This window comes from Miniopterus schreibersii (genome assembly GCF_964146895.1).
Source record: "Miniopterus schreibersii genome assembly, chromosome: 6".
NCBI lineage: Eukaryota > Metazoa > Chordata > Mammalia > Chiroptera > Miniopteridae > Miniopterus > Miniopterus schreibersii.
This window is the reverse complement of record NC_138107.1, coordinates 38933398-38947744: the sequence shown is the minus strand read 5'-3', so window position 1 is coordinate 38947744 and position 14347 is coordinate 38933398. Positions and strand designations below refer to the sequence as shown.

The 14347-nt window shown below is 38.5% G+C and overlaps 1 protein-coding gene across 2 annotated transcripts in view; it reads left to right on the top strand.

Annotated features, from left to right (window-relative positions):
- SNAP91 (synaptosome associated protein 91) overlaps positions 1-14347 on the top strand; it is a 110210-nt gene that overhangs the window by 79819 nt on the left and 16044 nt on the right. Inside the window, exons 15-22 of one of the 2 annotated variants that reach the window (XM_081140714.1) lie at positions 2410-2517; positions 3150-3413; positions 3650-3727; positions 3888-3959; positions 4378-4461; positions 5688-5771; positions 11570-11704; positions 13346-13480. In XM_081140714.1, the coding sequence (XP_080996840.1) occupies positions 2410-2517; positions 3150-3413; positions 3650-3727; positions 3888-3959; positions 4378-4461; positions 5688-5771; positions 11570-11704; positions 13346-13480 (960 nt within the window). Of the gene's footprint in view, positions 1-2409; positions 2518-3149; positions 3414-3649; positions 3728-3887; positions 3960-4377; positions 4462-5687; positions 5772-11569; positions 11705-13330; positions 13481-14347 lie in introns of both variants that reach the window. The other variant, XM_081140713.1, reaches the window with a different exon arrangement.

The following is a 14347-nucleotide window of genomic DNA, read 5'->3' as shown; positions in this document are numbered from 1 at the left end:
GGCTCAGCTGGACAGTTCTTGCTCAGGGTTCCTCTGTGGCTACATTCAGACAGCGGCCAGGCAGTCTTCCTCATTCATACCTGCATCTCCTGGGCTGGAAAGACTTAGCCAGGGCTGGAGCAGCTGGGCTTCTGTCTTTAAGAGAAGTTTTGATGGGAGTAAATGAGTTAAGTTTAGAATATTTAGCTTTACCTAATAGGAGAAGCATTAAAAGGAGATGTCTTGTTGACAGGAAAACAAACCAAAAAACCCCTCTGAATAGAGCTATAAAAATGGGTTTCACCTACTTACACATAAGTGATCATTAAAGAGGCCAACAGGCCACACCATGAATATTTACTTGACCCCTAGCGCTGATATAACTGCTGTTTATTCCGTCTTTCAGGAGGAAATTGCATAGTAGGATGTGGCATAGCTCATAGCAGTGCTGCATGGTGGTTAAACACACAAACCTCGATCAGACAATTCATGGCCAAAGCCTGACTCCATCATTTGCTGACTGTGTGACCTTGGTCTAGTCACTCAGACTCTCCAAGCTTCCATTCTCTTATCTACAAAGTGGAGATTGTAGAACCTACATCTACAAGATATGTAAGAATTAAATTTAATAATGCACATGAAATATTTACACAGTGGCTGGCACATGAATACTCACTAAATAGTGACTGCTATTACAGTTTCTACTATTTCCATTTTATTAGCCTCAGTTCCAGGTTATTGGGGAAAAAAAGGAAAGAAAATAGACCCAACTCCTCACAAAATGTTTCCTGGCCTCCCAACCTCCTCCTAGACTTTTCCTGTGATCTTCTGCCCCATCTCTTAGAGTTTTCATGTTGTTCTAAGTTCCCTATTATAGAATCCTTAACATGGCATCTGGAGAGGTAGGTGTGCCCTATCTCCTGATATATATTTCATACTCCATTATTATTATTTGGCCTCTCCCCTTGTTGATCTCTACTCAGAACATATATTCCCTCAGTGTAGCTGAGAGAACCAATCAGATTCAATAAATCTATAAGCTATAAATAACTGATTGCCTCAGGGTCCCTTCTAGGGATATTTGTGTTTTTGTAAAGGGCCTTTTAAGCCAACTGAGTCTCTAATTTAATGTTCATTCTAGTACTTAATGCTGGACCTCAAGACATTAGTAACGTGCTGGGTTAAACAGAAATAAGTGCCTTGACTGTAGGATTTCCTACAGCCTAATATATTACACAGATCTCTGAGAAAGGGAATATACTGTGCAGCGTTTCCCAAGCATCATTGACAAATTCCATTTAGTGGCCAGAGCAGCAGTGTTCTGGGGACTCTGGTGGATGTCACGGAAGGCAGTGTTCTAAGGCGGGAGGTCTAGCCTGTAGGTGGCAGGTTCCGGGAGGGTGTCGGTGGCCACTTTCCAGGAGTTTCTTCTTGTAAGCGACTTATGATGGTTCATTCCTTTTGTACTTTGGAACTATAGAATCTCTCCGAAAACTCCAGGATTGTTTTTTTCTTTTACTATAATTAACATTGTCTGTTAAGGGGGTGAAAAAAATGAAAAAAACCCCACACATATTGGGAACTCTGCACACATCAACAGTTTATAAATGGGGCATTTATAAAGTGGGGCTGCCTGTATGTTGATGGATTTTCTACTCTAAGTAGTAAGAACACTTAGATTCTTAGAACATGAAACTATATTTTAATCTATTAAAAATAGGCTATTTTCCAAATAACTAGAGCAATACAATATTTGAAAACAACAATAAATTTAAGTCAAAATAAAGGCATTATGGTGTTATCCCCTAATTTCATTATCTCTTTATTTCTTTAAAACAAGTCCTTGGTTGTATCTGAAAATGCTTTTCAAGGATTATGAAGACCTAACTTTTATGAAGACTTTGTAAACCTTTTGTATTAACAGTATAAAAAAAATTTTTAACTAGAACTGTCTGTTTTACATTACCGTCGTATATTTCAAATTATTGGCATTAAAGAAGACATCCATGTTTGCTAGAAACCACTAGTTAAAGACATCATAGTAATGTAGTGAACAAGTATCACCTGGACATCAAAGCTTAACGTCTTAAATTACATAATAAAGTTATTTTTGTTTTAATTTTCACATCCATGAATTTCTAATGATACATAAAACATGCTTCTCAGAGCCCTTATACAATGAGAATCTTGTTATCTTTTGGATCCTAATAGGCCTCACAGTATCAACACCGTACCACTTGCATGTAACCAACATGAAGGGGCGCAAAGAGTTGTTTTGTGACCGCCAGCAGTGCATGGGCCGTAAAAATGCGTTTTAAGAAATTCATGTTGTATAAGGGAGCCTTCTTCGCAATTTAACTTGGTTCTTTTACTATATTTTCTTCTCTTTTTATTCCTTTAATTTCTACTGTTTTAAAAACTGCACCCAAGATGCCTTTGCAGCTTCTCCCGGGGAGGCCCCTGCAGCATCCGAAGGGGCCGCCGCAGCAGCCACCCCAACCCCTGTAGCCGCAGCACTTGATGCATGCTCAGGAAATGGTGGGTTTCACGTCACGAGCCCGTCTGTTGTTTTTCTGTCCTAATGTGAAGCTCCTGTAGTTAGATGGGGCCATATGTTTTTCTAATTTTAATTTCTTCTGATTATAAAGTATCATGCATCGTAGCTGAATAAATAAATGCCGGCACTTAAAACATTAAGACAATGACGTGCATACTTATCAAAATTGACAATTTCTTAAGATTGACAATTTTTATCAGTGCAAGTATGCTCTCTTAATGTTTTTTATTCTCTAATGCTGTATTGTAACTCTTTGTAACACCGAGTTCAAATATGTAGGCATGTTTTAATGAATTTTCAAAGCTGCCAGATTAAGGAAGGATTTGAAGACTAACCACCTCTGATGCTAGACCACAGGCTAATCTTACAGTACTTTAAAGTGTTTCGGTTTCTTAACTTGCGGTATCTGCTAAATTTTCTTTTTTTTCTTTAGAAAAACATCCTAATCACTGACCCCTGCTCATAGGACAGTTGTTCAGTCCGAGCAGCCTAGTGAATGCCTAGCTAGCGTGTAGCTCTCCGTGTCAGGCGTCTCTCACCCGTAGTTATGATGCCAGTCCCTTGTCTCTTTCCTTACTGATGCTGTGCGTGTCTCCACTTTCCTTTCCAAAAGACCCCTTTGCCCCGTCTGAAGGTAGTGCAGAGGCTGCGCCCGAGCTGGACCTCTTTGCAATGAAGCCACCCGAGACCAGTGTTCCTGTAGTTACCCCTACAGCTAGCGCAGCCCCTCCGGTGCCCGCCACTGCTCCTTCTCCTGCTCCCGCCACCGTTGCAGCTGCCACCGCTGCCACGACCGCCGCCACCGCCGCCACCGCCACCGCCACCACCTCCGCCGCCGCCGCCGCCACCACCGCTCCTGCTCTAGATATCTTTGGTGGTAATTTTTTGTCGTTGTCCTTGAACTCTTTACACCTGGTGGATTGAATGCTGGTACTTGCGATTTGCTGCATCCACAACTGTTACTGCATGAATACTGTGTAACTAAATGGTTCTCTAGAAACCATTTGCTGCTTGTGTCAGAATTCTCCAGGGTACTAATTCAGAACTGGAAAGCGATACTGTTTCGGGCTGGTTTGTCACTCTGAGTAAAGGCATGTGTGTTCTTGGTCTTAGATCTATTTGAGTCTGCTCCTGAAGTCGCGGCAGCGCCTAAGCCGGATGCTGCGCCTAGCATAGACCTGTTCGGTACAGGTAAAGCCAAAGAAACCCTTTCCTTACGTTAGTTTTTCCAGATGTTTTCGTGATAAAGCTCTTTGTACTCACCTGTGATAATGCATTTGTTAGATGTCTGGCTTTGATTTCAGCTTTCTACTTACTTCTGCTTGGTTTTGGTTTGTTTCACTTTTGGAAGATGCTTTCTCCTCTCCACCACAAGGGGCCTCTCCTGTGCCTGAGAGCTCTCTCACCGCTGACCTCTTATCCGGTGAGTCCTTTTCCCAAAGTCAAGCCTTCTGATGTCTTGTGGGGGTTATGTATGGAGAGCTCAATATGCAAGCATGTGGTTTGTCTTGAGTTCTTTTAAACTCAAAACTCACTTTTAAAAATCTCATTTGTTGGCCCATCACCAGCTGATGAAGGTTAATATTTCAAATCTAAGGCAATAAAAAGACAAAACTTTTTTTCCCCCACACTAAAACCTCTGACCTCAAGAAGTCAAATTTTATTTTCTTCTGGAAAGTATGTACTTTAAAATCCATTTACTTTTCCTTAACTATCAAGACTGTCTGCAATCTTACTGCCTGCTGTTAAACATGAACTCTCAAGAAGCCCTTTGTCAAGGCTCATGGTTTCATTTTCCTTCGGGTGACATACAATGTTTCCTGTTGTGTGCTTCACTGCAGTGGATACATTTGCATCGCCGGCTCCTGCAGCCGCTGCCTCTCCAGCAAAGGTGGATTCTTCAGGTGTGATAGACCTTTTTGGGGGTGCGTATCTCTCCTCCTTCAACACTTAAGTCTCTTTTTTGCCTCAGAATAGTTTGTAGATTTTCTCTTTCATTATTTTTTTTTGACCATGTGAAATCATTCCCGTCTCTTAAATGCAAACAAGTTTTTAAGATCTTTTCCATTTCTTTGCCATCACCCCCATCCTCATCAGTTCATTATAATTTTCCGTGCATGGCCTAACAATTCCAGATCATTGTGCTTTTAACTTTTCGTTCATCTTCATGAAGAATCAGCTCATTGGAATTTCCTCCTACTCTTCTTTCTTGGCGATCCTAATCTGTTGGCTAAATCAACATTTCTAAGTTCTTAAAGGCAATATAAAAATTAACCAAATTCAGAATTGAAAACAAATAAGCCAGTCAAAACTGAAGGTATAAGCTCTAGATGTCACACATTATTCTGTAGGGTTTATATTGAGTTTAATCTTTTAAAATCCTTCCAGAGAATTGGAAGGTGTTTCGCTGATTTAAATGTATTTTCCTCTTCTTTTATGTTATTTGAAAGCAGGGAGATACGCTGAATTAACTCCTGAACTAGTCCTTTGGGTGATACATTTAAAGTCTTCCATTAGCAGTAAATTTATAAGGAAAAATGCAGGATTGAAGTGATTTCTTCATGAATATCCATAAATGTGTATGCACTTGTCTAAAATACCATCCTTAAGTTAAACCCACACTGCCATGATAGGTAGGGCACATGAGGGGTGCAAAGATGTCACAGTCTCTCTGACATTCAGAGGCTCAAAAATTGTGGCAGATAAACAAGGAACCTTGATATATGGGTACAAGAGGGCTGTTGCTGCTACTTGAATTAAGTTTGTTTTTTTTTAAAAAAAAAAAGGAAAACAGTTCTAAATGGAAAGTTTGTATTTTATTACCATTGGGCAAAATTCTTAACACTTTAATGGTATTTTGATCAATGTCAGGATTTAGTCCAAAAGTTCTATTCTTTAAAAAAGTTCTCCTATTCTTACAAAGGTGTTAATTGTTACATATTATAGAACTCTTTTTTGAGAGTATAAACTGATTAGAACATAATTTGATTCACTGTATCATTTTACATATCCATAGGCGACCAGCTCACCCTCCAAAGCTCACCATACAAAGCTCCATATCTATGCGTTGATCTGCAAAACACTTAAATTACTCACTGTACTTACCGTTTACACTCTTTTACTTTTTTGCTGCATAATGGATAATGGGTAGATGCATTTGGAACTAGTGCTTCTGAGCCCCAACCTGCACCTCAGGCTGCTTCTAGTTCGTCAGCATCGGCAGACCTACTAGCTGGTAATTTAATTAAAATAAAATGGTATTTTGTGGACGTGAAGTTTGGATATATTTTTATAAGTAACATATAAATTTTAAGGTTGCATGTTTTCTTTCCCTCTTGAGACGTGAAATTGAAAAACAAGACATTGTGTAATAGAAGGTTATGACCCAGGCTTTTATGAAATTAGTCTTAAAATCACATCTGTATGCAAGCCGCCCCCGTGGCACCGTGGATGCTTCTAATCTGCCTTACTTTTAGTTAGCACATTGCTTTTTGTTTACTCACGAAGTAATATGCTCATGTTTTAAGCCCTGGCTGGATAGCTGAGTTGATTAGAGTGTCATCCCAATAGGCCAGGGTTGCAGGTTTGATCCCCTGTCAGGGCACATACAGGCAACACCCAGTGAATGCACAGATAAGTGGAACAACAAGTCGATCTCTCAGTCCCCCCCTTCCTTCCTCTCTCTCTCTAATGAATAAAAAATGATTTAAAAATATGCTTATGTTTGATCATTGATTCTGTAATACATGAATCACACTAGAGAAACTCAGGTTTCTACCATGGGTTGAAGCTGCTGCCACCTTTTCAAAAAGCTGATCCTTTTTCTATCTGAAAACCCCTGGAGTAATCCCAGTTCAACGGGAACAGATGGGTGCACAACGCCTAGAATTGTTGCCGATTGCCAGGATGGGATAGGTAGAATAAAAGGAAACATGTCAAGGACTCAAAGACAGTAAAAGCCAACTGTCAGTCTTCTTTGGGGGCAAGGCAAAGTGTACTTACAAGTTTTGCAGACAAAGCATTTGCCAGTTACAAGACCACAATCGTGAGTTCTGGGTTCAGGTTATCAATCAAACTCACAGGACGCTGCAGGTTTACCTCACTCTGACTTTACTTAGAAGGGAACATAATAGGAAGCACAGCAGGAGCATCCAGAGGCCTCAGATACTCCATGCTACTTCTGCCGTCCCTCCCCAGTCACCAAAAGGGATGCATTTTGATCATAAGGGTGGCAAGGAGCCGGTGAGAATATGGGTCCCATAAGCTCAGGGAAGCCACCACGTCCAGAGTCTCTCAGCTTAAATTCTCTGCTAGCCACGTAGCCCTTGATAGGGTTAGTGACTGACGCTCATGTTTTAGTGTAATGAACAACCCTGACACCAGGTATACCAGATAAGGAACACTCATTCTGGGATGGGTAATGCATAGCGGCCTCATCAGCCTTCAGAGTTAGAGGACATTTGACATGAAGTCAAATATTTCCTCAGGAGGCTGGTGGGGGTTATCACAGCTGCACTCTTGACTGTTCCTTCCATCAAACTGGTTATTTTATCATCTTCCCCAGGGGCCGTGGGCCTTTTTTGTGTCTTTCCCATCCTTTCCTCCTATTTGCCAAGTCCCCTTTATACCAGTGACTGCAAGCTGGTATTTTTTGTGAATGATGACGATTCACGGTTCCACTGTGGACTTCAGCAGTTGCAGATATGATAAGAGGGGGTGTACTTAACATAAACCACAACTGGTTGCTTGGCCAAAAAATACTAGCTTATCTGGCTTTTCTCCTGGTCTAGATATTTGTCATAGCAGCTTGAAACTGGTCACAGAAATTTGGAGCTCTTACTAAACCAGTACAATTAACTTAGGTTTTTAAGTGTAGCAATAAGATTTTAATAGGCTGCAGAAATAGCTATTTAAATGGCTATTTGTGGGACATGACTTTGTCAATTTTAAAACAAGATTACTGATTATCAATTTTTGCTTTGAAGTTATAATTAAGACTGATATGGTCAAATGTTCTGGCTTTTTGTAGAATTCCAAGAAGTCTGTCTTTCTCTCTGGTATTCTTTCCAAGCCATTGAGATTACTGGTAGAATGCGGATATGACCCATATCTCAGATGGAATCTGGCTGGAAACTTGAGAGTTAAGTTTATAACAAATAAAAGGAAATACAGGATATCCCCCAAAAATGTATACATAGTTAATAGCTGATAGCTCAATTGATGTTTGTTTCTTTTTGGATTTAACCCATTGGAACTAACAATTATTCAAAGTGTGTATACATTTTTTGGGAACACCCTGTATTATCTCACATGGTGAAAAGTAAAATTCAAACTTCTCTCAATATATATAAGCTGAAAATATAGAGATTTGAGAGATATAGACAGATTCCTGGGTGATGGATGTAAAAATAAATAATTAAGGAAGATTAGGTGTGTGGAAGGATATGCCTAATTTCTGAGGTTAACATCAAGCAGGAAAACCATATTCTTCCATAACAGACACAATTCTGAGGTGACTGCACCATGAATCTGTGCTAATAAAGGAATGTGTCATATCCTATCTTTAATTCCAAAGACGGGGAAGAATTTGGGGCAGTCTTAGAGGCCCTTTGTAGTTTTGCATTCTCTGTTAACCACAAGACACAAATTACTTTTTAGCAGAGCCATGGAAGTCCTTGAATTGATTTAAAATATAAAAATGTTCAGTGTCGAATTGATAAATAACAATTTTCACTAAATGGGAAGGTCCACAGAGGACCAAAACTTTCATCCTCTGTGGGTCTGGGAAACAGTCTTAAGGTGTCAGACAAAACTATCACTCCTAGAAATATTGACTATCTCAGATTGATCTTCATAAAAGGAATGTGTTAAGAACTGATTATACCACTGAGAATAACTGAAATGGCATCATCTTTAACATAATGGGGCAAGTGTGGGTGTGGGAGAGACTGTGTGTGGGAGTGTATTTATCTACCAATAGTTTTAAATTTTCACTCTTTTGACCCAAGTAAAATGATGTGTTTTGACTGTCAGTTTTGATATCTCTGTATTAATAAAACTTCCTTAAGAGCATAGGCTGTTCCCTTTTAGAAAAATACATTTGTAAGACTAATCATCTGTGATAAAAGGCAGTGAGTCTGTAGACGGCTAAACACCTGAAGATAGTTGGCAATTCAGTTACAGGGTAGGACAGTTCAGATATAATTTAGAACCATATTGAAAGAAAGATCAGTGGTTTCAGTTTTCTTATATTTGCCTCTATTCCAGGGCTCTAAGACTTTTCACTTAATGGGAGGAGTTCCCCAACCTCCTTATTAATGTCTATAATTTTCTTGTTTAGCTCTTCATTAAAAGTATAGCAATAGGATTTTTCTTTAAGATAATCAGTTGATTATTTTATATCACTTTATAGCTTTTTAATTCGTCTAGATTTGTGAGGGCGTCTAGTTCATAGGAATTGAGTATAATGGAGAAAAGTCATCTTTCCAGATCTTTGTCAAACTTGTAAACCTACAGGAAAGGTAGAAGTTTGGCATTACTCTTGGCTGTGGGAAAGAGGCTGGATAGTATTATGGTGATGAACCAGGATCTGGAAAGTTCCTGTGTGGAATCCTGCCACTGCATTTGCCATCAGTTTGACCTTGGGCACATTACTTAACCTCTCTGGCCTCAGTTTCCTCATCTGTGGAACTTCATGGGGTTGATGTTAGGATTAAACGATCTAACGTATGTTTTAGGTTGAATGATATAAAATTGCTGTTTTGTAGGACCAAAATGGTCAAATATTGGCAATTCATGTGGTTCAACCTAATAAATGCATAGAACAGTGCCTGGCACTTGGTGAGCCTCATGCCAATTTGGCTTTACTCTTCCTTGTCTTAGAGAAGGCACTGGTGTGTGTTTTTTCCATTGAATAGTGTTATTTATTTACCTATGGATGAGACCCTCTTATATTATGAAATTTAGTAGCACTAAGCAGAGGTGAGCTCTGTGTAATACACACATTTTTCTCTTTCTACCACTGAATCTTGGGTGGGTGTGTTAACTTCTGTTTGCATCCCTTCTTCCAGCCATGAAAAGATAGGATTGACTCAGATGACCCCAAGGCCCTTCCCAACACTAATGTGGTGTCATTCTAGAATATATTGTCTTTTCTTGGCCAAGTTTTAAGAAACTGAGAGTCAAGTACAATTCCCTCCACATTCGCCTGTAAGAAGAACCACACCATAGAACAATTGTTTAAATTAACTGCAGCCATATTCTGACTTTGAGGTGTGGGATGTTTCAAAAAATTCAGCATTGACACAGCCACCAATCTCCTGAAAACAAAAACAAAAAAATGGTCACATCCACACAAATAATTACTGTTAACCTATCTTTGCTTCATACCGATATTAGTCCTTAAAGATACAAAGAATGTCTTTTTTTCAGTTAGGAATGTCCCATGATGCTTATGGCATTCAAATACTAAAATCATTTAAAGTAGCCACTGTGAACTTTAAAGACCATCTTCTAATAGGTAGCAATTTTCCAAATTACAGTTTTTAATACATATACAAGTAAAGCATAAACCCAAATCCATATCAATTTCCAGGAGCAACATGCTAATAGTAACCAAAGAATTTCAATGCAAGCCGTTTTCAAACTTATAAATTGGTTTTATGGAATGTGAGCTTAAGGATGTTTTTAATCATTCCTGATGGTTTTTCATAAGCAGTTTCTGAAGAAGAGGAGATACAGCTAGATTAGAAAGGGAAATATACACCCAAACTGAGTATAAAAAGACTTCTGGTAGTAGTAAATTCTTTGACAATAGAACATCATCTAAGGTCCTTCACAGGTTGCATATTTTTGTACAGAAGCAACACAGGTGAGCCCTGCTTCTGTCTGTTGATGGAGAGAAATGCTTTGCTTCTAGCAGTCAAAAGATAAATATTTAATCTGAGGTTTGCTTACTGTATAATAGTATACACATTTTATATTCAGAAGTTTCCTTTATTCAATAAATATTAGTACAGTGTTTCAGGCATTGTCTGACTGCTAGTGGAAAAGGTGAGAAAAGAAGACACAGTTCTTGACATCAAAAGACCATCCCTGGGGTGGGTGGGAGCTTGGGAGTGAGAATAAACAATTATGATGGGGCTTGGGTGGAGCACAGAACTCAGTCATACTTGGCATGGGCAGGGCTGGGGTAGTTGTGGCTGATAACAATATAAGGCAAGGAAGCCCCCCCAGAGCAGGCACTGGACTCGCTGTGGTGATGCAATAAGCAGCAACCTAGTTTTCAGGGATGGAGAGGGAGCCAGAGACAGAAGAGCTTGGTTGCAACACAAAGGAATCTGTACACTATGAATCTGAAAGTTATTGGAACCTAGTGAAGGATTTTAGGCAAGGAACTTTGTCAACATTTTCCACTCAGAAAAATCACTCTAGCTCCCCTGCAGAGACTAGATTGGAGGAAGTCCAAACTAGAAGCCTCCCTGGGTGACTTTATGAATCCTGAGAGCAGTTTTGGGGAGCCTAAACTTGGCAGTAGCAGCAACAGGACTAGAACACATGAAAGATATTAAAAAGGATTTGGTGGCAGAAAGAATGCACACATATTTTTCTGATTTATATTTTATTATTATACTGGTTCAATGTGTACAGCTAATCATTTTCTAACTACCTGGTACTGTGATTTGAAGAATCAAAATTCAAATATAATGAAAATAATTATCTGAATTTTAATTCTAGTGAGACCCTCTTAGCTTTATGTTCTCTCCTATAATAATAGATTTGGTTCTCTTAACAAAGGCATATATTCTTGTGCTGTCTTATTTCTAATTAACTTAAATCTCTCATTAATACATGACAGATATCAAGATACTTGAAAAACTTAAAAAACTAACTTCCCAGGTGTCATTGACTTCTCTCACTTACATGCATTCAATTCCTTTTTGGTCTTCTAGAACTTTTTCTGACTCTATTTTTATGGCCTTTACCCATGTTTAGTTGTTTCTGCTTATATTTTTCTGAAACTATTTTTTCTAGGATTTGGGGGTTCTTTCATGGCCCCTTCTCCATCACCAGTGACTCCAGCTCAGAATAACCTGCTACAGCCCAATTTCGAGGCAGCTTTTGGAACAACGCCTTCAACTTCAAGCAGCAGCTCCTTTGATCCATCAGGTGAGTCAGTGGTTTCCAAACATTCTCTTCATTTGTTCTGATTAAAAAATAAGCCATCTAAGGTTAGTATGATATCAGGAAATGTATATTCAATATTGAGTGATGACCTGATTTTAAAACCGTTCAATAAGTCTCTCATTCTGTAACTTAAGTAAATATTTTCAGCACATTTTGGTAGCTTTAAGAATAACCTTTAATCCCTTTCTGTGTTTCTGTTTTTAATTTTTTGCAGAAATCTAACTTCACACGCACACCATCTGTTTGCATGAGCTTACATGCACACGGTGTAGAGATGGTTAAGGGAAAACAAGTACTTTGTACAGTATCTTGAATGTGTGGACATGCCCCCTGCTATTGCTTACACCCTCTGAATCTTGCATGGTTCTTGGTTTTATGAAGTTGAGACACAAACAGTATTCTTTGCCTGCCTTTAACCTTTCATCCTGCTGTCATTCTGTTTGTATTCTCTTTCATTCTACTCTTTCCATGCTGGGTCCTTACTACAAATTTTCAATTGGTGAGTTTTTGGCAATTACCTGTGTTTCAGAAACACCCTAAATATCTCCCCTGCCTGACAATTTGGTTGCTTCTACTGCCAGTGCCTCGTTGAATGCTGTTCTTTTTCAGTTTAGAATCATTGTATAGAAGTGTGTGTGGTAAATATGCATAGTGTTTTGATAAAAGTTAACAACCACAAAACATTTGACTTGCATATTAGCCGTAACTTATGCAAGTCCTATGAGTCTGCATTTTAAATAGTCTTTCTGTATTCTAGGAACTAGACAGTAGTAATTAGTTACATGGTAATCAGGAACCATGAATAATGGCATGATTCCTATTACTGAAATAGTGTTTACTTTAAATATGCCCTTAAAGTTAGAACCAAAAGTAATTGCTACACCAGGAGAAAAAATTAAAATTCTTACTTCTAAAATATGTTCAACTGTTTTTCAGATACTTTTTACTAGGTACTGACCATTATATCCAGTTTTATTTTGACACTGATTTCATAGGAAACTAGGAGACTCGGCCTTCTTTTCTCATTTACAAATTGTTTTAAAAGTAGGTATGTAGGAATTTAGTGTAAACCATTTAGGCTTTGATAAATCACTACCACTTTTAATAAAAAGTGTTTTAGTGATAGCTTTTAATGAGTAACCATGGCTATCACTTATTGAGTGGTGATGTAGAGCAAACATTATAGTGATGACATGACATATATTATCTAATTTAATCTTCACTACAAAGCCATATAGTAGTGGTACTCTCCCCACTTACAGATGAGGAAGCTAAGGCTCAGACAGTAACTTTCTCAGCTAGTGAGGCATGCAGCTGAGTTTGAGCTCAATTCTGACTCCAAAGTCTGTGCTCTTTCCTGTACATTACACAGATTTTTCCCCCATCTTTGTTCATGTTCATTAGTATTAGAATATTTTATAAGTAGACATATGTAGAGAAGTTCTCTTTGGTGTTATGGTCATAAGTGTGAATTACAAGCCTTCTTTTATGAGATTGTGTAGTCATTTGTTTCCATAGTTTTTTAAAAAACAGTTTCCCTTTAATTTTCCATATGATCTTTTTTTTTATTTTTTCAATTATTCTGAACCTGGTCTATTTGATTTCCAGTGTTTGATGGTCTAGGTGATCTTCTGATGCCAACCATGGCACCAACTGGGCAGCCTGCACCCATCTCGATGGCACCGCCCAGTCCTGCAGTAGCAGCAAGCAAAGCCCTTGGGAGTGATCTGGACTCATCTCTTGCCAGCTTAGTAGGCAGTGAGTAATATAGTTTTATTTAACTGAATCATGTGTGTTTTTTCCCCTGTCTTTTCACATGTATTGTTTCTGGATTCACTTGTAGGTGAGTGTATTAAGGAGTGGGCAGAAATTCTTAGTGCTTTACCCAGTATAACTCCTTGGAAAATAAGCAGTCTCTATGGCATAGTCTCACCAGCAGTACCCATGCCATTGTTAATCTAAATTATCCAAGGTATAAAGAGCATCTGTAAGTATGAAGTCAAATACATTGTGTATAATAAGTACTTAATTTTTCATTTCATTTGGAAATGAGAACATAGAGTAACTTAATTGCAGTGTGTTTACTAATTGAGCAGCCAAGTGCATTTCAGTTATCCATTCAACAAGCACTATTTATTGAGTACCAGGCTTTCTTCCAGGCTCTAGAGATAAAATTAGTAGTCAAAACAGGTATAAATTTCTGTTTTTATGGTGCATTGAAAGAGCAAAGGCAAACATTAAACATTTTCAAATAAATAAATTCTATACTGTTAGGTCATAAGTGCCCTGGGGAAAAAATGCAACAGGAAAGAGAGATAAAGAGTGCTACAGAGCAGGAGTTAGAGCCTAGAAATAAACCTCACATATATTGATAAACAATTCTTCTATGAGGCTGGCAGGACCATTCACAGTGGGAAAAGACAATCTATTCCAAAAAATGTGCAAGTCAACTGTATAGCCACATGCAAAAGACTGATGTTGGGCCTGTTCCTTATATCATCCACAAAAATCAATTCAAAATGAATCAAAGACCGAAGTCTAAGAGATAAAACTATAAAACTCTTAGAAATAAATCCAGGTGTACATCTTCATGACCTGGGTTTAGGCAGTGACTTCTTAGATATA